The following is a 26,059-nucleotide window of genomic DNA, read 5'->3' on the forward strand; positions in this document are numbered from 1 at the left end:
TGCCCAGGTAAGTGCTTTGTTAATGCTGACCTTGTTCCTTCTCCCTTGCAGGTTGCAGTGAAACTCAGAGATGGACGAGGTAAGAGAAGTGCAGGGTGTTGCCAGGACTCGCTGCTTGCCCAGGTAAGAATTGTTATTAATTCTGTCTTTGTTTCTTTACCTTTGCAGATTGCAGCGAACTCCAGAGATGGCTGAGGTAAGCGAAGCGCAGGATGGATTCAAGGCCGGTTACTTCACAGGTAAGTGTTCTTGCTCGCTAATCCTGTTCTTGTTTTTCCAGGTTATTAACAGAATCCGGATCTAGGGCTTCAGGATCGGGCCGCCGGAGAAGCAGATGAGCAGGAGCTGGACACAGTGAAGCGTGTTTTGCTGTTTGGGTGTGGTTTGAATAGCCCAGGTAAAGTAGTTCCAGGTCAAGTAGTTCCAGGTCAAGTAGTTCCAGGCCCATCCACACCCAAAATACTAGACCGCATGGCTTGGTTCTAAATAACTGAGCTGTGTAATAGGCCTCCATGTTGGATTAAGGTCCAAAACTGGTATTACTTTATTCCTGATAATGAGCCTGGTGCCAAAGGCGCCAGGACTAACTCCATGTATGCGTTTGATGGAGTTTTAAGGCCCTTGGGGCCAGTGTGAAGGGCTTTAGCCCCACTGCTGCCAGTGGGCTGTTATACCTGAGGGGGTCAGGGGCATGGATCATGACACTGACAGAACCAAGTGTGACTAACCTATGTAGAACGTAGTATAGCACAAACATCTTAGAAACTGCATAATAATGGTTTAGGAAAAGTACAGCAGGCCACAGGCCTCCTAGCAAGAGCTGGGCTGAGTTGAATTGATGCTGGACAAGAGCAAGAGGTGTGAGAGAGGACCCGCTGACAAGGTCACAAGATACGGATGACATTCCATTCCCTGAACGACACTAGCACCAGCTGCAGTAAATATGAATAAGTCCTCATAATTCAGAGCTGCACAGCTCAAAATCATGGTCTCGGAACACGTGACCCAAGCAGCGCAGACAATGGACGGTGACCAGTGCTGGGAAAGGAAGCCGATCTCAGGCTACCAGACAAAAGATTGCAACAAAGATGTTACAATGTGAGACAAATGTTGCACTGAACGAAAGGAGCACTCTCATAGGCTAAACTGGTACACACAAGTTACAATGGAGACACATAGTCATTCTTATTACCTTGAAAAGGTACATTGAGAACTGAGACCCTTTGCAGCACATGCCTGGGGATGTCAGCTCCAGCCAGCCACAGTTCCATATCCTAGGGGTGGGTAGCAACGGGCAAGAACCAATGGTAAGACCCTCACACTGCAACATTGTTATAGATAGTGACTTGGTGATGGACCAGGCCAGCCACTTGACATGTCCACTATAGGTGGTATATTACTCAGTACCCAATCCAGTGGTCTGATAGGTTTTCTGGAGAAGGGCCCAGGTTGTGACATCACTCTGATGTAATTAGGGTACAAAACTGGCCTGCGAGCCAGGATAAGTTAAGACGTTAACGGATTTCTTCTGTCCCTGTGCTGATCCCTGTTGGTTTTGTTTTTAATAAACCGCAGTTTGAACTTGCCGTCGACTGAGTCCTCCCTTTGTCCTGTGGACGGTGTTGGGCCGTCCGAGAGTCTGTGAAATCCTAGTGACCCTCTGGCATACCTGGGAGTTTGTCCCAACAAGACTGTTTTTGCAAAATGGTGTAATTCAATGGGGCACAAAACATGTGCTGCAGGCCCGGTGCATCCCTTCAGGGTCTGATAGCAAGGGGTGGATAGCTACACATGTAAAACCCGTGTCTCTGACAAGAGAGCAGCCTGCAATCCCAAGTTGGAATTCTGCAGTAGGGACTTATTACAGCTATGGCGGTAAAGGTAAAAACAGCCAATATTTGCAAACAATTCCTATATTACTGAGGACCACATTACAGTTTTGGTGGTATTTACTGACAGTGTTTTTCCCTCAGCAAATGAGTGGGAAGCTTTCATAGTCCTTGCAAACGAAAAAGCAGACAGATGAGATGCTAAAAGTCCTGTCCATTCTAGATTGGTTGAAAGCTGGCATGTTGCTTATCCTTCTAAGTTCTTACCAATTAAGTGGTTTCTTGAAACATAACTCAACAATTTCAAGGTTAGGTGGACCAGGTTTATTCTCAAAGGACTGTCCATCAACTCAGTTCCCTTCACTCAACCCTTTGTAATACATAATAACTAAATATATAACATGATTTGCAGGAGGAAAGCAGCAGTGTTTAATCCAGGAAACAGTGGTTCATGTCTATGCCCACGAGGCATAGCTGATTTCTGGAGCACGCTTATTGGGTGCTGGTCAGAGAAATTTTGAAACAAATGAGGCTGCAAAGTAAATAGGGAGGTCAGCCATATGGCAGACCATATGACGTGGGTGCATTAGTAAGTCTCTTCAAGTGCAAATCTACAATAATAGGCCTTAGCAAAGCCATTAGAACTGGCTTTGCAGATATAGAGGGTAAGCCTTTTTCATTCCGTGGAGGCATTACAGAAAAGTGTGCCCCTCTAAATTGACACACAAAGTAGTCAGACTTGTTGGCTGTACAAATGCATTTTTGCATTTCAAGCACTGGTATCTACCCACACCTGTAATCTTTCAGACCATTCTATGAATCCAAGAAATACCCTCCAAGCATTATTTGGCTGTGTATTGTGCCGCATCGATACTTTATCACAATTCTGTAACAACATGTGTGTCATTGGTTGTGGTTATTATGTGACACTGTAAGTGCTGTGTACAACCATACACTATCTGTGCATGGGATGTGAAGTTAGGGGAGAGATCGGATGTGAGGAGGGGTACACAGCCTATCAGTGTTGTTTGGCTTTTTACCCACCCATTGACTGCTCTTGCCCATGCTAGAGCCTGTGGCAATTTCTGCTCTAAACATAATCATACCTGCAGAGAACACCACCCCGTCCGATCTCTTTGAGCTAGCTCTATGCTTTTAAGTGGATGCCCGTGTTATTTCTAATCAGCCATCTGAAAGGTAATAGCTTCATTGCATTATATTTCGTTAATCAAAATATTCTAACCAAATGTGCCTTCAGCCACTTTACTTCTAGATTATGTTTTTGGACTAACATCCCTTGCATGGAATTCCTGTCAAAACCAAGAATTGTCAAAGCCAACACTGTTGCCCGTTGTGTAAGCATTAGATAGGCACTGCAACACTATGCCAAGGTACTAACAGCCTTTGTCAGCTGTTGTTATGACCTGGAAAATGCCTATCTCATGCCTACACAAGAGCGAAAACTCTTGGCTTTGTTCTTTCTTCAGCTCCTGCATACTGGCTGGCTCAGGACCTGTACCCCAATCTCTTCTCTCTTTATACTACCCCCACACTTCTTTATTGTTGCGTCCTTTGGCGTTTCTTAGACTAACAGATCTTTGTGTCTTTTTCTTCCATTTCTGATTCTTTGCACTTCACTCTTACGGAGGGTTTACTCGCTATTCAATCTTAGATGCACTCTTATTTTTTACATCTTAAAGTTTGAAAATTGCTGTTCTTCCCTTCTTCTGCCTCCTTCACTTTCTCTGTCTCTACTGTAGAACGCTACTGAATGTTTTATTCCTTTCCCTATTTTTTTTATTCCTTTTCTTTATTTTTATCTTGTTCTTTCTATTTATAACTCTGCCTTGTTATCTTGCACTCCAGTTACACCTTCTCTTCTTTTCCTCTATTGGTTTTCCTTCAACTCACAGCTTCTTTTCCATTTTCTTTGTATAGACTTCGCATTTGTGTACAATCTTGAGCCTCGTCTGTCTTCTCTTGGCTCTGTAGACCATTTCAATCTTTATGCTCCGAGTTCTTCATACTGTTCTGAAACCCCATGTGACAGGTCTGCTTCTGGTTATTCTCACTTCTTTCCCCCAAACACAAGAATCTTTTGCCTTTGTTGCCACCCTTGCTCTTTTTGTTCCAATCTTAAATTTCATCTTTTCTCTACTTTATTGTATAATTGGTTAGGTTTCTAAGCGCAGACCCGGGATTCGAACTTGTGTTGAGCTGCGTCATTTTGCTTCCACGACGAGCGCGTTGCCAATGAGCTATACTACCGGTGCCAGATGGTGATCTGTTCTGGTCGGTGTCGTTTTACATTATTCACTTATTTTGTAAAGTTCCTATTTTTGTTCAGCAATTTCATGGAAGTGCGTTATAAACTCAAGAAATACAAATAAGGGTCGCGACTTTTCCTAATTGTTTATAACTAAAGCTCTGTATTATTATTGCAACGCTGTCCAATAAATCACACGCAAATGTTTAAATCAGATCTACCTGAATTAAGAGCATTATGTTACATTAACTCACATGGCAACTGCATTACTTAACATGTGTCCCTGACTTACCTTCCCCGCGGTCTCCATGGCGCCTCTTTCTAGAAGCTTCTGGCCCTTTGTGTCAGATGCACAAGTTAATGAACGCTCCCGTGTACACTGGACCGATTTGCACAAGATGGCGAATTGCCCCTCCCAAAAGCAAATGAATTTATAGCACCCAAAAGTTACCTCCCATTCATTAACAAGGTTCTTTCTAACGATATCCCGGAAGAGAACGCAGGCAGCAGAGAAGCATGATCTGTAAACAAATGGTGCCAGGTCTATGCTCAAAGTTCACTTACTCGTGTCGGCGATGGTTTATCTGCTAATCTGCAAAAGTAAACCCTGTGTTTAAATACTTCATTCATGGCTGGGTTTGGCGGACTTTATGCTAAGGCGCGACACATGACATTGCAATAATCCAGGCACAGAGTTGGCAAGGCTGGTGTTTCCAAGCGTCTGGGTCCGAATCATTGGTTCATTATTCGGGTGTCTGCCAGGGTTGAGCCATAAGATTTATTTCTGAGCTCCAGCACTTAATGATTAATGGCCGAATTAATGGAAAAGGGCACATAAATCCTGCAACACCCGCCTGGCGTGAACGTCACTATGCAATCCTGCACTCAGACGTTTTTCTGCGTGCTACGCGTATTCATGGAATTGTTTGCGCAAAGTAACTGCATACGCAAGTCGCGGCCAGAATGCTCCTGACACGGCCCCATGAAAATCAGAAACTGCCAGAAACAGCCACATTTGCGTGCTCCCTGGGTGCAAATACATGCTCCCTGAAATCACTGAGGGGGTCCCCGCAACCTGCATCTCGGTGACCTTGCATGGGGGTTGCCGTAACTGTTACCGGCCCCCCCAAAAAACATGCGTACTATTTATCGTAACTTGGGTAAAATTCTGAAAAATTGTGTGCAAAGCCCTGTAAACCATTCCTGCACCCCGCTACACTGTGTACAAGCACCCCTACGTTAGATCGGAAGCCCGGCTGCCAGCACGCAACCCTAAATACGACACTGATCTTACCTCTGCAGAGTGATTCCTATGCGCAAGTGTCTGTACGCCTGCCTTCAGGTGGTGAATAGCATGAGTGCTTTGTGTGGCCATTTACCCGCCGGGAGGCTGCGCAATCAGATTCCTGAATACGTATTGTTCTGCGCAATAGTGGGCATGCGATGGACTGCGTGCGTGCCGTCCCTCATAATGCCCACTTTTTCGCTTGTTCTTCCCCATTTTCGCCCTCTGTGCAAGTCACACCCAAGCTTTCCGTGGTGTCTCGCGCAAGGCACTCGACGGCTCGCAGGGGCGTGTCAGGGCGCTGCAAAATCCACACAAGTCCAAGGAAAATCCTGTGCATTCCATTCCATGGATCGACTAACAGGATTGCGCACACAGTTTGGCACGCAAGTGCCCTATTTTCTGTGCCAATTCTATGATACGGGGCCTAAAACTCAGTTTGACTATGATGTTGTGTTTTGGCAACTTTATTATTTTTACTGTTAGTCAGATATAGTCACACATTAAGCAGAACAGTGCATCCTAAGCCAGCTGATTATTACTCATGAACCTCTTGAGGCACAACGACACTGCTGGGTCAATGGATGCAATGACCGTCAAGGTGACTGTGCCGACATTCTTGCGGGCCTGAGAAGCACTGCTCCACTCAACTTGCCTGACCTTGGCGCTGTTCTGTTATTATACTAACCTGCCCCACTGCAGCAGCAAAGGGCTGGCTCGGGCATATGTTGTGGGCAGCATCCAGGCAGCCATGATAAAGAGAACAGGTAACTCGTTCTGCAGGCATTCATGTATGGGCACACATATGTGCCAGTATTAGTGGCATGGAGCGTTCTAGTTTTCCCATCACATACATGAGTAGGCATGTCACCCAGTCCTGATTTTATTATTTGCATTCTGGAACTTGTAGTTTGCTTTCCCAAGTTAAATTCTGGACTGCAAATCCCAGAACGCAAGAACATGAAAACAGAAGGGATAACCTACTCCTACGTGGAATGAGGACATTTGAGCTGTATGATGGTTTGGCTTTTATGTGGTACACACGGCTCTGGAGCTTCTTCACCTCTGCACGTACATGCAGTGCCTTGTTCAGCTAGGCACTTTCACTTTCTCTAATGGTACATGGCCAGCATGTAGTACGCCGATATGCAGGCGTGTAACTCTCAGTCAATGCTGGCATGTGACTTGATTTGTGCCTCACAATTCCGTTAGTGATGCAGCCGGGCACCCAGTACAGCGAGGACAATAGGACAGTCACCAGCCAGCACCACCACCAGGGGCAAAGCCAGAAAAGCAGCCACTGCCGAGGTGAGGTACCTTTGCCGAATGCTGACCCATAGAAACACAGCTCACTGTAATGTTTGACAGGCAAGATGAAATCGGTTCAGTAATGATTTTGGCTGTGTGCATTTGTCCATCGCTTTACTACAGGAAGAAATCACTTGCTTTATTTTCTGTGGATATGTGGCCTTAATATTCCCCTGCCAACTATAGAATCATCAAAACATTATAACAAGGATGATGTCACTTTGTGACTGTGTGGGCTCCGTGCCCTCCCGCATCGTTCTGTGGGACGGCCCACAGTCGGGCCGGGACATGAGGGGAAGTGACGTTGCGATAGGGTGGGGGCGGGACATGGCATGGGGGCTGTGGGAAAAGTTAGTATGACATATACCGGCGTGGAATAAAGACGCACCTATTCTACTGGCCGTTGTGCGTGTGATCATTTGCCGGAGGCCGCCCTGAAACACCGGGCCGCCTCATCGAGCACGGACCGCTCGACTGTACAGATGATTGTTTTAAAGAAGCAGTTAAACTTTTGATGACTCATTTCAAGATCCAATTAGCATTTTATGGCATTTTATGTTATGTTAATTGGTACTTGTAAACCTCACATGAGTAGGGCATCATCCCCAACGAACTGGTGAGAGCAGCAGCTGAAGCGCCAAATATGGTGGCACTGCTTGGAGACGCAGGGGATGGTGTCAGGGGAGGGTGCTGGTGAGCTGCTTCCCTGATGATGCACTAGTGGAAAGTGCTGATCTATGCTGTGTTGCTTGTACCAGCAGCAAAATCACTGGCCGCGCGATCCGGTTTCCCACCCCTCATGAAGGGGAATCAAAAAGCAGCATTTTCACAAATCTATATCTCAAAGGTCAAACAGTATATCTTTGAAATATTTATTTTAAAAAGATCACATCATAACAACATATGTACAATAAAATATAAACATCATGCAATAATCACAGCCAATCAACTTAACTATATAAATCAGAAACTCCCCCTTCCCCCTGAAGCCACAATACAATCAATTAAACAAATCTAATACAGTAACAGAAATTTGCCCCAGATCTTATTAAATAATGCATCTTTCTTTTCTCTCTGATACAGCACTCTCTCCATATCTGCTAGAGAATGTGCTCTCAGCAATCCATTCCTCAATAGTAACAGGGGTAGATGCTTTCCAATGTCTCAAAATTAGCTTCTTCCCCATCATTGACCCACAAAAGATCCATTTCTTCTGAGAAGTAGTTAGGTCGTCCAACAAATCCCCACAACCCAGCACATGGTCTTAAAATCCATATGAACCTTCTCTTCAAGAATCTTTTCACATATCTGGTCAAATTCAAACCACAGACCTCTCACCCTTGAGCACTCCCACAACATATGCTCAAAGGTGCCCACCTGGTGGAAACATGCCCAACATTCAGAGCTGTCACTCATCCCCCTCTTCATCATTCTCTCAGGTGTCCAGTATGTCCTATTCAAGATCTTTATTTGACTCGACCTGTCTGCAAGACTCAAAGAACACAGCTTCACATTCGCACAAATACACGTCCAATCATCCTCCGAAATATCTTCTCCAATTCTCTGAATCCAATCCAATCTTAAAGCCTCATTAGCCTGATAGTTCGACACAACCAGCCTATAAACATAACTAACCAGGCCACATCCACTCACTCCAGGCTCCCAACCCAGCATATCCGTATTGATTTTCTTTTCCATATCCACAACCCCCACTGCCCTCCTGATCTTCCGATAATCTGTCAGGCGAAAAGTAGGAATGTCAAACTTCAACTGTAGCTCCCTAGCCATCATCCAATTCAAGCCATTGAACAGATCACCAATCCACCGCACCCCAGCCAGGTACCAATCATGCCAGAACAACATTTTCCCCTCATGTGTAATACTTGGATTCAGCCAAATTGAAGCACTCGGATCTTTCAAAGCCTTGAAACCCAAACACTCACACAATGCCACCCATGAGTTCCGCAAACTCCTGGTCAGTGGGCCTACCATCTGAGCTTGACGTGGCTTACTGGTCAACACAGCCCCAGGCAAAAAAGGACCTACATGGCTAGACTCTGCACACACCCAATCGTCATGCTCCGATTTAAAAAACGCAACTATATACCGAGACATAAAAGCCAGATGTTATGCCTTGAAATTAGGGACCCCCAGCCCACCTTTAGATAAAGGTAATTGCAGTTTGCTAATTTTCAGACGCGGAGGTTTGCGATCCCACAAAAAATCCTGCATGAGTCTATCCAACTCACGCCAAAAATGTTTCTCAATGTCTAATGGGACCATACTCAGAACAAAGTTTACTCTAGGAGTCGACACCATTTTCAAAGTGTTCACCTTCCCCCAAAGGGAAAGGTTCCACAAACACCATCGTTCCAACTCCAATTTGAAATTAGTGCACACCATAGTCATATTTACTCTCACAAAATCAGCAACATTGGACAAAATCAAATCCAAACCCCCAAATACAGTAGTTTATCAGCACACCACTTAAAGCCCAACCTGGTAATAAATTGTTTGTCACACAGCGGCACCAATGGTAAAACCTCCGATTTTGCCCAATTGATCTTGTATCCAGAGCACTGGTGAAAGGACTCGAGAATGTTCATAAGAACCAACACTGACTCTCCAAGGTTCTTAAGGACCAATAAGTTGTCTGCGTATAACCAAATTCTTTGCTGCATTCCACAACAATTTACGACCTGTTATCCCTCCTCATTTCTCAACGTTATAGCTAAAGGTTCAATACTAAGTACAAATAACAAAGGTGACAATGGGCAACCCTGTCTCGTGCCACGTTCCAATTCAAACGGTTTTGATCTCTGACCATTAGTTTTAACATCAGCCGTAGGCCTAGTACACAGCAGTTTAATCCAAGAACAGAACTGAATCCCAAAACCCATTGTATCCAATATTTTAAACATGAATTGCCAATCAACTCTATCGAATGCCTTCTCCGCATCAAGTGATAGGACAGCCGAGTCTTCAGACAACTCTGACGCTTTCGCGATAGTACAGAGCAGTGTCCGCATGTTACTGGACGTCATCCTACCTTTAACAAAATCAGACTGATTCCGATCTATCAATTTAGGCAAAAGATGTTCTATTCGCAGAGCCAGAATCTTAGCCAAAATCTTATTGTCCACATTAATCAAACTTATCAGTCTGTAACTGGACGCCAGTGATTCATCCCTGCTTTTCTTTAAAAATACAGAAATAGTAGCATGTCTAGTAGTGTCAGGAAGTATACCCCTAGCCTTGGAGGTCATATACATGTCCGTCAACAGCGTCAACGCAGAATTAGGCAACCACCTATAGAATTCCACTGGCAGTCCATCTGGCCCCGGTGACCTACCAACATTCAATTTTGATAATGCCTTCTTGACCTCATCCACCGTGATATCGCGCTCCAGTAAAGTAGCCTCTTCCCCTGAAATATCTGGATCTTGAATACCCTCCAGAAAGTCTCCATTCACCGCATCATTATGGGTTTCATTCTTATACAAATCCTCATAAAACTGTCAGAATACATCATTAATACCATCTGGAGTGAATATGACCTGACCACTGGAGTCTGTAATAGAAAAGATCGAGCGCTCAGACTCCCTCAACCTCAATCTGTACGCTAACCAGCGATCATATTTCTCCCCATGTTCAAAGTAAGCACATTTTTGATGGAAATACTTCTTATCCACATTAATAGATATTAGCTCCTTCAACTCCCTTTTCAGCCTGTTTAACTCAGGAAGCAAGTCCACTTTCGTAGGATCCACCATCAGAACCCCTGACAAGTCCCTAATCTTCAGCTCCAGTACATTCTGTGTATTGTCCCATTTTCTCTTCAAACAACTCGGCAGACTAATAAACATACCTCGAACCGTGCACTTGAAAGCTTCCCATATCATGTCAGATCCAACTTCTCCAGTACAATTCTCCTCAACAAAATAGTCAATTTCAGTTGCAATTTTGTTCATCTCCTCCAGATTGTCCAACAATATAGTATTTAGTCTCCAAGATTTAGATCTACACATAGAGTAACTCCACTTCAAATCCACTGAAACATGAGCATGGTCAGTCAGCACAATATTACCCATATTACTCCTTTTATAGTTTTGTAACATGTCTCCTGCCATCAAAACCATGTAAATTCTGGAATACGTAGCATGTACGCCGGAATAGAAAGTATATTCTCTCACTGAAGGATTATCAATCCTCAAACAGTCCTTTAGATTATGTTCCTCCAGCAGTTCCTGTAAAGCCTGAGATTGCATGTCCATCCTCCTGCAATGTCTGGTACTACTCCTATCCATAGCAGAGTCAATAACTGTATTGAAGTCCCCCCCCAAGATTATGTTACTAGACTTAAGGTCTTGAATTGCTTGAGCCACCTTTCTGAAAAAGGTACCATCATCTGACGTTGGAGGATAAACATTACAAAAGGTCACTTATTTGCCCTGAATATTAGTTAAAATAGCAACCATTCTACCTTCCTTGTCACATATTTCTCTAACCACCCTAATCGGTGCATGTTTCCTAATAAGAATAACCACAGCCCTTGACCGTGTCTCAAAAGATGAACCATAAGCCCTCCCTACCCAACCTTTCCTCAAACCATCCAAATCACCCTTTAACAGGTGTGTCTCCTGGAGAAAATAAACATCCCCTTTTAAGTCATTCAGATAAGTCAAAACTTTCCGTTTTTTCCGAACATTGTTCAGACCATTCACATTCCACGAGACAACTCGCATTTGATCCCCCATTTCATATACAGTTTATCCACCCCCACCCAATGCAAAAGTGATCCTTGCAACCGACCTTCAAAATTATTTGTGCCCCCAACCGGAAATCCCAACCCCCCCTCTGAAACAGATGCAAAACAACAAGAACAGCGTATAGAAAAAAATTCTAAAACACATTCCAAGCAGTCCAACACCCTGGACTCCTCTCCTAAATAACCTGAACTTCCCAATAAATCCCCCGTAACCCAAAAAAACGGCAACCTTAAAGTTAACTCGATTAAAATTACATCAAAAACTCAATATCCACAGCAATAACCTCAACGTTAAACCACAACTGTTCCGCCACCACATTCCAACCCATACATAAACACACCGCCTCGCCACAAGGCCATAACACACACTTGAAGCAAGCTGGTCTCTCCCATAACCGTATCCCCAGCATAAATTCAAGACTGCCCCTCCATCCTAAAAACCACACACCACAACTGAGAAATGACACTACATTGAGAGTGCAAAAATAAATGAAGCATGGAACAAATAAAAGCCACAAGTAATCAATCACCAGATTGAATCAACAGTATTACAGCCCCAATTAGATCAACAATGTAAAACAACATAAACTACCATCATGAACAAAATGAAACACCATGCACAAGGAAAACACCAAACATGCCTCTGATATAACCATCAACCACTGATGATGTCTCAGAGAAAATCAAGGCATTCAAACTGATGTGTCACATAAATGCAGCTAGCATCCCCCACATCACCCCAACATTGCAATGTGAAGTATCAGTCAATGTCATCATAAAACAAGAATCACATTGCAAATTTAAAGCTCCATCAGTAACACAACTAAATGTCATGAACATGACCCAACCCAGCTAGAGGGGACTGGATGAAGAGAGGAATTCTAGTGAACAACTTCAAGAAGCCCATATTATCAGAAATCCTGATTCCAGTCCCACTGCCACAGACACTAAAGAAAACAAGGCCTACAATAAACATGTGCCAATGGCCAATGTATGTCAAAATTGACTAAATGTCTAGGACAGGAGCAATGATTCCACAAAACAAAATCTGCTCAGCATATAATTAGCACCATACTATATATATACTGCCCCACTAAAGCATCCATGACAACTAGATAGCAAAAACTAGCCATTTACACATATGAAAACACTCAAAAGGATGTTCCAACAGCACCCTCCAGCATCCGATTATCACCTCAGTACCCACAAAAGCCGACTCACCACCGCATCGTAACTGTGCAGGCCTATGATCATTGGCACACAGACTGACACCCTAGAGGGGTACCAGTGCCAGCATCCACCTTTCGTCTTAGTGAAACCAGCACCCATGAGCCTCAGTTCCCCAGTGCCCAGGAGTAAAAAGTAGTAACCTTAACAACCCGGGTAAGAGTTCAACAGCCCGTCTAGCTACACATAACTTAGTGCGCTGAGATACAAGGGATATAAAAACCTGCGAGCACACCACAGAGCACTCAACATCCACTCAGAAAGCTTATAGTGAATTGAAGATTTCAGCAGTAAAAAATGTATCCCGTGAACTATAGTACATTCCGATCCTGCCTTGAGTTGAGAAATGTTGTTAAAAACATCAGGATTCAAATGACCCAACTCACGGGGGAACTGGCTAACTATTTAACTATAATCTTCATTCTGCTGAGCCCAGGTTTTCCTCGTCGCAGATTTTACTTCACTGAAAATATACTTTGGCAGGAAGATGGAGAAGGTGGTAATAGGACTTTAACTCGTAACTCCTAGCTTGAAAACATTTCCATACTCAATCACTCCCCATTCAGCAGCACCATATTCTCTTTAGGCACAATGAGACTTCAGTTTAGACTGAAAATTGGTTACAATAGGGTCCAACCCTAACCCTAATGTAACCCTTACTCTAACCCCAGCCCCAACCCTAACCCTAGCCCCAACCTTAACCCTAATGTAACCCTTAATCTAACCCTAACCCTAGCCCCAACCCTAACACTAACCTTAGCCCCAACACTAACTCTAATGTAACCCTTAATCTAACCCTAGCCCCAACCCTAACCCTAGCCCCAACCCTACCCCTAATGTAACCCTTAATGTTACCATAGCCCCAACCCTAACCTTAGCCCTAGCCCCAACCCTAACCCTAATTTAACCCTTAATCTAACCCTGGCCCAAACCCTAGCCCCAACCCTAACCCCAATCTAACCCCTAATCTAAACATAGCCCTAACCCTAGCCCCAACCCTAACCTTAGCCCTAGCCCCAACCCTAACCCTAATGTAACCCTTAATCTAACCCTAGCCCACACCCTAGCCCCAACCCTAACCCTAATGTAGCCCTTAATTAACCATAGCCCCAACCCCAACCCTAATGTAACCCTTAATCTAACCCTAGCCCAAATCCTAGCCCCAACCCTAACCCTAATGTAGCCCTTAATCTAACCCTAGCCCCAACCCTAACCCAATGTAACCCTTAATCTAACCCACCCTAGCCCCAACCCTAGCCCAACCCTAACCCCAATCTAACCCCTAATCTAACCCTAGCCCCAACCCTAATCCCACTAATTTCAATGGATCCATCGATTTATATACAACAAAATGGCTATTCGATGGAATGGAATTTCGTTGCATATAATTCAATGGTTTGGAATTAGATGCTTTGGTGTTCGATGGATTGACCAGACACCATTTTGCCTGCTTATCAATGTTGTGACCAAATACGTCTTTTTGCAGGTGGGGCAGCATCAAGAATGTCTCCCCTATGTGGCTATGAGCTGCAGGCCTCTAGGATTGGCACACTAATAAATGTCAATGTCTTCCACTATGTTGTGCTCAAGTCTTTTTCAAGCTCCTCAGAATATCCCAGAGTGCAGCTGCAGACGAGTGGCTTCTGTGCTTTCTTCAGTGTGCCAAACACATTTGAAAATGCTTGTCAAATATTGAAGTGTCCGGCCCCCCACCCTCCCTCTACAAATAGACAAGTCCGCCCCACCCCCCTCCAATTTCTGAACTGACCCTTCTGATCAGTCCACAATCTGCGGATCACGCAACTTCCTCCAAGACACATGGGCAGGAGTAGTTAATCACAAACTAAGGAACAGCCCACCCCTATACTTCACATTCTTCAACGTCCTCTCACTCAAGAACGTATACGACACTCACCTGTCCACATTACACAGTAAATAGTTAGCAGCACCTGCGTATGATCACCGAGCCAAGGCCTGATGACCTTTCATTACTATTTGGCGAAGGAACCAGTCATTCCTAATACGCAATGTGCATCGCATTTTTAAGGAACTCTCTGCTCTTCTGGCCAGACCTAGGGGCATCCCATTGTCCCCAAATGCAATCCAAAGCAAAATGTCAAATGGTCAGACAGAGCAGCTGTGCGAAGCGTAGGGAAGGGGAAACGTGTGAGTGAGAGAATTCAAAAGGGCAGTCGAAGGGGCAAAGTACTTCCCTCTAATCACTCACAAATGAATGCAGGGAAAAGGTCCTTCGCCCAGCACTAAAGTGGGCTGCAAGACACATTCCGCCCTGCCTAGTACAAAGTACTAATTAGGGACATGATGAGGTGGTTATGGGGTGGAGTCGGAGCTGGAGCAGAGCGCCCCACTGAGGGAGGCAGATGTGAACGGAGGGGGGATACGACGCGTATTTACTTACGAGCCATTGGGGCGGGAATCACAGGGATCGGATGGCGGGTGGGGATTGTGGAGCCGCTGGAAGGGGGTTGCAAGGTCGACAACAGGGGGTATGGAGAAGTGAATCCCCTCTGTAAGGGGCAGACAAGCTAGGAGGGGCAGGAGTGGAAGGGGCAGGCACTGATTCAGGGAAATGGATGTGGCATAGGAGGCATGGTAGAGGGTTTCGCTAGGTGGAATTTGGCAGATGGGCAAATCAAGGAGATGGGAGGCAGCGGACCAACATAGATGCCTGAGCCCTTTTATAGCACACAATTGAGAGAGGTCGATGAATAGTTTGCGGAAACCCAGTCCTTAACTTGTGGTAACTTGTGGGGGTGTTTTCCAGGGCTCAGCCCTGGCACTTACTTTTTGATCCCCAGCACATATTGTCTCAGACTCACTCTAATTATGAAGTGGTGATAGTCAGTGCATCCATCAACCACAATGAGCAGCTGTGAGCTGCAGTGTAACCCCACATATGCCGATAATGTGGGGAGCAGCATTGGGTTGTGGCAGCAGTGGTGGGGAACTGCCTTGAAAGTAATACAATCCATCTGAATATAGCCCTTACATCGCCATCTAGCCAATATGAGCAGCAAAGTGCTTCGGTGATATTCAGTGGGGATGTATGTGCAAAGAAAGTCAAGTTCTCTGATGAGGAACTCACTGTAATAGTGGCCAAAATAATCAAGGAGGCCCCCTGCTTGCTTGGGGCACAGAGTGCCAAGACTGAAGAGGAAATTCTGGCAGCGTGTTGTGAAGAAGGTCACTGCAGTGGATGACCACAACAACATGGTGGAAGAGACCAACAAGACTTTAAACGACGGGGGATGGTCAGGATGCTGGTGTCCAAACACTCCATTGATAGCATGACAACAGGAAAGGGCACAGTGGAGCCACTGGTGCTGGGCCACAGGAAGGGGGGGTAGCTGCGACCCTCCACCAACTCCCCACATCTAGGCACCAGGACAGCAGAGGTAGGCGCAATATCCCATATGATGAATTGGATAAACTCCACATCCCTCATATGAACGGGCCGAGCAACAATGTACTCAGTTGGTCCTGCCGCTTCCTGATCTGCCACCAGAGGGTTGAAGGAGTGTCATCCTCTGGATTCACTGACCATTCAGAGATGCAAAATGAGTCTTCTTTATCTACAAATATGATCTGGGACTACAACACAAGGCATGCCCCTGCAGAGGGAGTAGATAAGAGTAGAAAACCTCCTTTTTGTCGCTGTTTTGTAAAAACATGACAAAAAGTCAGAATTAAAACTACAGAAGGAAGATAACTATAAGCATGTCGGTCGTGGAGAGACAAACCGCAAGAGTTTGTGAGATGCTCAACACAGAGGGAAGGGAAACAATGGGAAGCCACATTCAATGCTGTACCATCATAGCAAGAGCCAGACAGCTGGACTGCAGACATTTGCTCTTAGTTAGATTTCTAAGCACTATGGAACACTGCAGCTGTGCATCTCTTCACACTCAGCGCCGACCATTAGGCTAATTAAGACTCTAATTACGACCAACCAATGCACAGCGCAGATAATAACAAGTTCCCACTACAAGCAAAGCTTTATCAAAAGACGAACAGATCGGGACACACAAAACAAACCTTACACTCGATAAACCAATGCATATTATTTATTTATTTGCATGCTTATATACCAACGAAAGCCCGCAGGCATCAGGGCACCTAACATAAATCATACAAGTTACATATCAAAAAGACGGACATAGCACAAACAGCGGACACAAATAACAACAAATCACTTAACAAACAGGCAAGGGGGGTGATGGTCATGCATAGTCAGTTTAGAAAACCAATCACCATCCCGGTCTTATAAAAGACTGGAAGGAAGTATGGAGGGATGCAGATGGGTTGTCATCCTCTGGCTCGGGAGGACTGGCAACCTTTGGCCTGGGGGCAAGTACAATTTTCTGGCTCAGGGTACAGTAGCCCTAGCCAACAACGCAGCGGCTCCAACTTCCAAAGCAACTAAACTCAATACCATCCTCCCCACTCACCAACACATTCTCTAGTATATAAAGTAGAAATTAATTTCCTTTTATACAACACATCTTTCAGTTATGTTTTGAGTTTCTTTGAGACTCAGGCCCTAGGGAACCTCACCCAAGTACAAACCCAGTAAAAGGATACATGGGAAAGCTGTGATTTGAGCCCAGGTTCCCTCATGTCCCAGTTTAGAAATTAATTTATGGGAAACAGATCGACTACCCCTCTCTTTTAGTCCTGTATAGATCACAGGTGAAGATAAAGGTTAACCTGTACACTTTGTTAGTAAGGTTTTCGCCTTGTTGGGAAAAATTGCGCAGAAATGCAACTGAATACAAAAATTCTATCTCTTTAATACTCGTAAAAATACCTTAAAAAACATTACAAACTAAATACATTTTCAATCAAACCATTTAGTCATCATTCATCTGTTCTAACAGGGGAATACTAGAACTTAAAAAACTTTGTGCATAACAGTAAATCAGAATATGCATTGGTCACAAAGATGAATATTGGGCCATCTTCAGGACAACAGTTACTTTTGGTAGATTATTCTTGTTCCCCATTGAGCACACAAGCACATCTATGGTCCATAGACTGAAGTCTGGACTATTGAGCTTGGTCAGACTCTCGGATGTGGCAAGGAATTACCATCCCTGGTCTTGGTTCAAGTTAGCAACTTCTGTATCTTAAACCAAGACCAGGGATGGTAATTCCTTGCCACATCCGAGAGTCTGACCAAGCTCAATACTGGCTTTGTTCTAAGAGTCAAACACCTGCTGACATGACAAATAACACATACCTTCCTTACCGCCTTCCCACCGCACAACACAAATGCCACTGGCACCCTCTCCAACCACCTCAACCCCACAACATAACGGTCTCACCTGGCATACTGCCTCCGCACCAGTATACAATATATAAATGGTTGATATTTATTTATGGACTAACACTATAGATTATAAACCTTTATGAGTGATACTTTCCATACAGACAGGAAAGGAAAACAATGCACAGTGATGAACATTGATTTTCTTAGGAATGCATAATGTGTCTATTGCGGAAGGCAGAAATGTAAGCTCTATCTTCCTGGTTCCACAATTTCAAATGTAGAAAGCGGAAGAGACTTCATCTTCTCATATTCCATCTTCAGTATTTGCCTCTGGGTTTTGTGCACCTCTGGGTTTTGTGCGCTATAGAAAGGTAAATAAATGAATAAATAAAAGTATTTGAACCAACAAAACACTTTCTGCAAAGTTGTTAATCAAGGGCTGAACTATTACACTTTTCAAAATAAACTGGCTTTTAAAGCACAGATTCACATGATAAAGCAACCTGACAAAATATTAGCAAAGTCTTTATTGAAACCTGGGTGTGTCTTTTTTGGACAGATAAGCACTTTCTCCACAAGACAAAAAAAATGAACAACTTAATGGGTCATTCAGAGTTGGTTGGTAATGCTAAAATCTGCAGTATTTGGCAAATACCGCAGACGTTACTGTCTGCCTAATTCAGGGCTTAATGAAATACCACAAGCAGAATTCCATGGGAATACTGCCAGCAGTATTTTACACAGACTTTCTGCTGAAAATCTGGCTATTTTTATCTCCGCCTAAGAGGATTGGAAAAGCTAAATTGGCCTCAATTTTTTTTAAAACCTTTTTTTACTGTACCGAAGGGAATTGCAGGCACTGCCTTCCCATTTAATTAACAACGTTTTTACAAAGGGCCATGCTAAGGGATGTAATGCATACCAATGGCCAGAATGGATCCTTTTGTGCATATAAAAATCTAATTGCACCTTTACATTCAAGGTAGAAATGGTTGAAAACCCCACCTTTTTCGTTACCACCAACAGATGTGGTATTTCTAAAATACCTGAAGAGTTGTTCGAAAAATACAACCGTCACCCGGTGTTAAACTCTGAATTGGACAGATTTTCAGAAATACCACTGATGGCTGTAGTGACGTTTTCCTGTTGTATTTCATTAAAAAACATCTGCGCAGGTCTAAATGACTCCCTTAGTTTGTAATCTGCTAATATAATACCTGAATGTTATCTTTCTATGTGTGTTTTTCAACTGTGCCCAAACATGAGTACCACAAACAATCCACCGGCCATTTCTATAAGCACAATATAGTATCATACCATGGGTGCTATTCAGAGTGACATTAGACTATTTTTGTAATGAACTCAACATTAATCAAGACATTCACCAGAGCATACGGGAAGCACTCCTTTAGAATGAAACTGAGGGCCAACTCTAATAAGATATACAGACCGATTCATGGAATTAATCAGCGCTGACATTTTCGGCGCAAGCGTGCGAATCGCAGCCAAGTGCGAATATCGCAGAGAAACCCGTGCACAGCGATTCATGGAAGTCCGTGCGCGTGTAAATCCCTGGATGTGCGCTAAAAATCTGTGTGGTGCAAACGTCTTCAAACAGCGTGCGCTACGCGCACAGTGAAAGCGCACATAGCACAGCGCACACAACAAAAGTAGGCGGAACAGGGGGCGTAACACGTGGAATGGGGAACAACGCGTGAAAATGTGGGCGGCACGGGGAAGTACAGGAGGCAAATGCGCGGAACGCCCACACGCACGTTCAAAACACGTATTCATGGAATCGAACGGGGCTAACGCGTGCGCCAAAAAAGACGCGCTATTCCGGAAAAACGGAAGCAGGCGTACGTGGACCCGCGCAGCATAAAAGTGCGCGCAAACAACAAACAAGCTCAGACGGCAGGATGAATATACCATTTCTAGCAGCAGTGGTTGTGGGATACCGCAGGAGGAGGAGGAGGATAGTCAGGCCCAGAATTTTTACACCCAGAACCAGCCTTTTTGGGATGCCTGATGACCAGGTGTATGGGAGGTACAGGTTTCCACCTCACATAATACTCAACCTGGTGAGTGAGTGGGAGGATGACCTCACATCAGCCACCCTGTGATCCCAAGCACTCAGCCCCCTGGAGAAGGTCCTCAATGTACTGCACTTTTTGGCCACTGGATCATTTCAGCGGACAAGTGCTATAGTGGGGGGGGTGTCACAGGCCACGCAGTCACGCTGCCTACACCAGGTGATGGCCTTCATGACTGCACGCCCATCAGTCCGCAGGCACATATACCTGCCCAGAACATCTGCAGAAAGGCAGGCTGCCGTCCAGGATTTCTACAAGGTGGCACAATTCCCCAAAGTGCTAGGTGCCATTGATTGCACCCATGTGGCTCTACGTCCCCCCAGGGCATCTGAGCACATCTATAGAAACCACAAGGACTGTCATTCCATCAACGTGCAGGTAGTATGTAATGCCAAGGGAATCATCACCTCAGTATATGCCAACTATCCAGGGTCCACCCACAACAGTTTCATTTACAGAATGTCAACCCTAAAACGGGACCTAGAAGCTGGGCGGCATGGCGATACATGGCTGCTTGGTGAGTATAAATGCCTCTGTACCTGCATGCATCTGAGATACTGAGTAATGTCACAACCCCACTAATGATACCCATCACCACCTCCCCAGGGGACAATGCCTGCCATCTGAGCCCCCACATGATGACGCCAATTCGGACCCCACCACGCCACCCGAGGTAAGATACAACACAGCCCATATTGCAACCAGGGACATAGTGGGGCGCACATTCGGAGTGCTCAAGTCACGCTTTCGCTCCCTTGACCACTCTGGTGGGCAGCTGCTATACGCTCCCCTAGTAGTGTGCAGGATCATAGTGGCAGCTTGTGTCCTGCACAACGTTGCAACACGCCGGGGCCTGCCGGTGGACATGGTGGTGCCCCCACATCCCCAACCACATGCACGCCCGCTGCGCATGGGAGGGGAAAGGGCACGTGGTGAGGCAGCCCGTACGCAGCTAGTGGCTAATTACTTCACATAAAATCACACCCCTGTGAAGTGCACACAGCCCTGTAAATACCAGCTGACAATCAATGATGATGACATAAGGGACAGTCAACTGTCACAGCCATACCAGCCTGAGATTGGTCACCTGGAAGTGTTAAATTGTGTGCATCCCTACCTACACAAACACCACCAATGCTGTGTCATCAAAAGACATACATCTATGCTGTTAAATTCATTACCCTCTAGCAAAATACAACATGAAAACAGCGCCATGTCACCCAACCCCTCCCCAGCTCCGCCACCCAACACACCATGGCATGTCATGCAATGTGAAAGCAAACAAAGAAATGCACAAAACCTGACACAAGTGTCACAAAGTACACTGTCCCCAATGGAAAATGCCCACACTCAATATGCTCCCAGTAATGTATACCTAACAACACACATGACCAAATACTTACCAACAATACAATGTAGCAACACAACATCAAAAATAGCAAAAACATGACAGTACTAAGTTAAAGTAGTCATAGTCTTACTACCTGAATATGCCACCACATTGACCCCTTCCAACTGTACAGTGTTGCTGCCACGCAAATGTCTCAGTGTACTGCATACAACATGAGCTGCATCTGCAAAGTAGACGGCCTTGTGAAGACATGGGGAAGGAACCTGCAGATTAGGAGGAAGACATGGATGCACAAGCACATATCAATACACCATGAAGTGTACAATACAACAACAATATCCACTAGGGATGTCTACACAGTATTGATTATAGACTGCCCACACAGCTCATGGGAGCCCAACGTCACTGTGTAATTCAATGTCACTTGGTCACACCCTTTGCAAGCCCATGGAAACGGGAAGCAGGAGGGGTGTGTGTCTCACGAACCCAAGCATCTAACCCAAACTCAGGACATGCCTGCATGTGCCCAGCCGGAATACAGTGAATGCCCAAGGGAGCCACACAAGGCAACACACTGTAAAAAAAAATCAAAAATCAAAAATGGCCATGTGGGGGCCAGGGGGTTTCGGGGAGGCCACCCAGGAGGTTCGAGGACAGGGTGCACACCAACACCCACCTGCATGGATGTTGCAAAAAAAAAAAACCTCCTTGGGCTCATGGCCTGCACGGCTATGCCATTGTGGGAGAACTGCTGTCGCTCTGCTCATCCTCTGCTGCTGCATCAGGAGGTGGTGGCACTATGGGAGGCAGCCCACGCAAAGCCCTGGTATGGTCCTACATGGCAGCAAGCATGCAGGTCTGGAAGGTCTGATTCTGGAGGATTAAAGTGCAGAGATCCCCATGCAGCACATCATGGCTTGCCTGCATTTCTGCACGCATGGCCTCGTGTGATGCCCGGATCTCCTCACGTGTTGCATGCAGCTCAGCTGAGAGCGAACGTGTGAGCTGCTCTGGCTGCTGTTCTGCCCTTTAATTACTGGAAGCCTCAAGTGCAACCAGAGTCTGCCTGAGGTTATGTAGTTCTACCCTCAGGGCTTCCCTGTGGCCCTGGGACTCAATTGATATGGATTTGCGCAGAGTCTCCAGTGCCGCCCGTCTGTCCCTGTTGGATGCCAACATCTTCCCTGTGTGATTTTCAAATGGAGTCTGTTGCCTGCTGTTGTTGCACCATCTGCCTTTCAGGGGGGAGAATGGAAGTGGCCACCCTCTCCATTGCCTGAGCCATCATTTCTACTGATGCTGCCTGTTGAGTTGCCATACTGTACATTGAGTTTTCCCATACAGTATTGCCTGGTGGGGCATGGCCACCGCGTCGACGGGCACTACACCTGTTTGGGGCAAGGCAATCTGCACCCTGCTATGCTGGCACTGCCTGAGGCTGCAGGACTGCATTCCCCCTCTTATCTGCTGGCCCAGGAACAGGATCAGATGCTGTGGAGTGTGACCCTGCATCCGTAACTGCCAAAGGTGGACCTACCAACACTGACATCCCCATAGAGGGTTCTACCCCTGGTCCAGGTGGGTTGGACAGAACAGAATCCCTGCCAGAAACACTTATCTGCGACTGCACATAAGTCTCATCATCCGAATCAGCACCTGAATAGAGGTCTGGGGAGGTGCACCCAGAGGCACCCCTGGACAGTATGGTCTGCAGTAACATTGGGTTTTCATCCACCACCACACCACGTCCCCCACTGGTGCCCGGTCGTGCCTGAGATTCCTCCTGGGTCTGCACCATCTCCTCAACCTCAACAGCACCAAGTGCGTCATCATCTGCAAAAACATGAAAGACAACAAATGGAAACAGGCATGAGCACCATAGCACACACATAGGCCATGGCAAGCCAGAGATCCAGTACATGAATTACACATGTCCCACATGACTATAACCCTGCCATGCATCCATTCACAAAGAGTTGGAAGTGGAGTCAAAAAGGCAGACACTGGGGAGAGCAATATGGATATGAAACACATTTGCAGCATGTTGGTTAGCACTGGCATCACACATCAGGCTGTGAGTGGCATGTCCAATACACATACATGACACATGCCACCACACAGATGTCATCTAGCATAGCCACGGTAAATTACAAAACTACAGCAATATGTAAGTGAATGAGTAATGTCACACAACCATGTCACATCGACATGATGTGAAGATTGATGCTGAATAGTGTTGCAAAATATGCATGTGCACACACTGAAACACATCCAGTGTCCAATAACACCGTCATTGTGGGCTGATCAATGGTTGGTCCCTTTGACATCACAGGAAACACCTGTCATCTTCCACATGCAAACAGGCCCTTATGAAAATGTTCTGTAGGCCAAGACTCCATCGGCCTGAATGGTCTAATCATTAACATAACCATGTGAAAATAGTACCCCAGTGTGGGATGTGAACAATGACCGAAACATAGCACATATGTCCCAATAGTGCAGAAAATTGTCTAGCAAAAAGGGGAGAGTGGAAACAATCAGCCTGAATGAACACTTACAAAATGTGAACTATGTAGTTGCAAAATGACAGTTCAAGGTAAAGTGCACTAATGTGTACCTAATTGGCAACTGTAGGCAGAAGGGATACAGTCATAACCAAATCCAAGGGACGTGACTGTATGGGAGGAAGCAAATGGTTGACCCATAACACTCAGGAGTACACACTCTCACCTGGCACTGAAACAGAACCCGTCACCCAGACAACATACACATGGATTACACACACACGCATGGCCACTCACCGGGCAATGCTTCGTAATCAGGTAGATCTCCCACACCTTGGATCTGTTCCTCTGTGACGAAGGTCCCAGCAACAGACTCATGTTCAGTGAGTACGTTGTCCTCTTGTGGAGACCCACCGCCAGTCACCATAGTAGCGGCATGATTTGAGGCCAGCTTGTTCTTTGCTCTGCGTTTCAGGTCATTCCACCGCTTGTAGCAATCATCAGCTGTGCGCCTCACAAATCCAAGGGCACTTATGCAGTCCGCAATGGTCTGCCAGTGTGCCCTACGTTGACCAGGTGTGGTCTTGCACCCTGCAGTCACCAACATTTTGCAGCTATTTGCCGACACATAGGTCACAAGTGCATCAATTTCCGGGTCATTAAAGCTAGGCTTCCTTGGCGTGCCGGAGTGTGTAGCCGTGTCTGGGTTCTCAGCCTGTTGTGCCAGAGCATCCTCCTTCCTCTTCTTCAAAGGTGGAGCAGAGCCTGAGTGGCTTACGCCGCTCTGGTTAGTAGGGGCAGAAGCGCAGGTGGACTGGGTACTGGGAGTGTGCGAATGCACAATGACCATAGGTCTTGGTGTAGGCATTGGTTGCAGGGTGATGTTGGCAGGGGGAACGTCAGTTTGATGGACCTGGACTGACACTGTCCTGGCTGGGAGAGTCAGAGCTGGGGCGGATGGAGCTGCAGCTGCCCCTGCAGCCTCCCCACCCTGCCTACTTGGGGCAGCAGATGACATAGCTGCCCAAGATCCACGTGGCTTGGTGACAACAACTTGCACCACCATACGTGGCTTAGACTTGCTGACCTGGAAGTCAGCCTGGGCGTCATCCTGTGCCAGGTCAGGTGCCACAATGGGCTGGTCCAACAAGGGCTGAGCTGGGATGGTATCAGCTACGTTTCCCTCAACCAAGGGGGGGCATGGGTGTCCCTGATTGGTCCTCCACACATGGGGGTATAGGGGCACCCTGCAAATCCCGGCCACGTCCCCTACCGCACCCACCACAGCCACCTTTTGAAGGTCGGCCACCTTTGCCTCCCTTACCGCTTGGCCGCCTCTCAACCATGGCACTGATGTTGTTGTGCGTATGGGAGTTGCAATAAACAATTGTCCTGGGCAATTGGGGGTCAAAGGCGTAGGGTACCAGATGGAATTCATACCCTAGTGCTCCAACAAGGCTGTCTGTGACCCCTGGGGGAAGATGACGGGTCACGCAACGCACAGGCAGCTCAAAATCAAAAAATAACGTGCACGCAACCCCTCGTAGACCACGTGCGTGAAAAAATGAACCCGCACTACGCTGTGGCACCCAGAAACACAAAAATAAGCGTTCGCGTAATACACACAGCCTACAATGACCTCTGAAGGGGTACGCGACACACGGGGCAAGCACAGTTGTTAAATACGTGCGCGACTCACCATCTGCCTGGAAAAAGAACGTGAAAAATACGCACGTGTGCGCGTTGGCAACACCCCCGCCAAAAGAAGAATTGTAAGCTGTCTGAGGAGACAGGACAAAAGAAGAAGTGAACGCTGTTTGAGGAAACAGGACCAACAGAAAATCAGAAAAAAGCTGTCAGTGGTAACAGGGAGTACGAACTTGAAATGCTGTGAAGTAATCGCGTGTGAACCGACAAGAAGTACAGAATTCACCCACTCGCTCTCCACGAAAAGCACGTACAAGGAAATGGTGTCCTACACGTAGCTTTTAAACTGGCCCACATGTACACGTCACATACGCGTGTACGAGGGCCCTTTCCTCCAATTACACACGATGACACTCGGACGTGCAGTTTTTCCACGTGTGCTCTGTCATCACGTGCTTTGTGGAACACGCCCGCGTGCATAATGTAACTTA

The 26,059-nt window shown here is 46.0% G+C and overlaps 1 protein-coding gene and 1 long non-coding RNA gene across 2 annotated transcripts in view; one reads left to right on the forward strand and one right to left on the reverse strand.

Moving 5' to 3' along the window:
• Window positions 1-4,569, reverse strand: part of LOC138515898 (alcohol dehydrogenase 1-like) — a 275,051-nt gene extending 270,482 nt beyond the window's left edge. Inside the window, exon 1 of the mRNA XM_069630661.1 lies at window positions 4,388-4,569. Coding sequence (XP_069486762.1) covers window positions 4,388-4,405 — 18 coding nt within the window. The 5' untranslated portion in view covers window positions 4,406-4,569. The remainder of the gene's footprint in view (window positions 1-4,387) is intronic.
• The window catches only part of LOC138515899 (uncharacterized), a 313,242-nt gene that overhangs the window by 260,883 nt on the left and 26,300 nt on the right, over window positions 1-26,059 (forward strand). The gene's annotated exons all lie outside the window — the stretch shown is intronic.

The sequence above is a fragment of the Ambystoma mexicanum genome, chromosome 6q (assembly GCF_040938575.1).
Source record: "Ambystoma mexicanum isolate Mex_15411 chromosome 6q, UKY_AmexF1_1, whole genome shotgun sequence".
NCBI lineage: Eukaryota > Metazoa > Chordata > Amphibia > Caudata > Ambystomatidae > Ambystoma > Ambystoma mexicanum.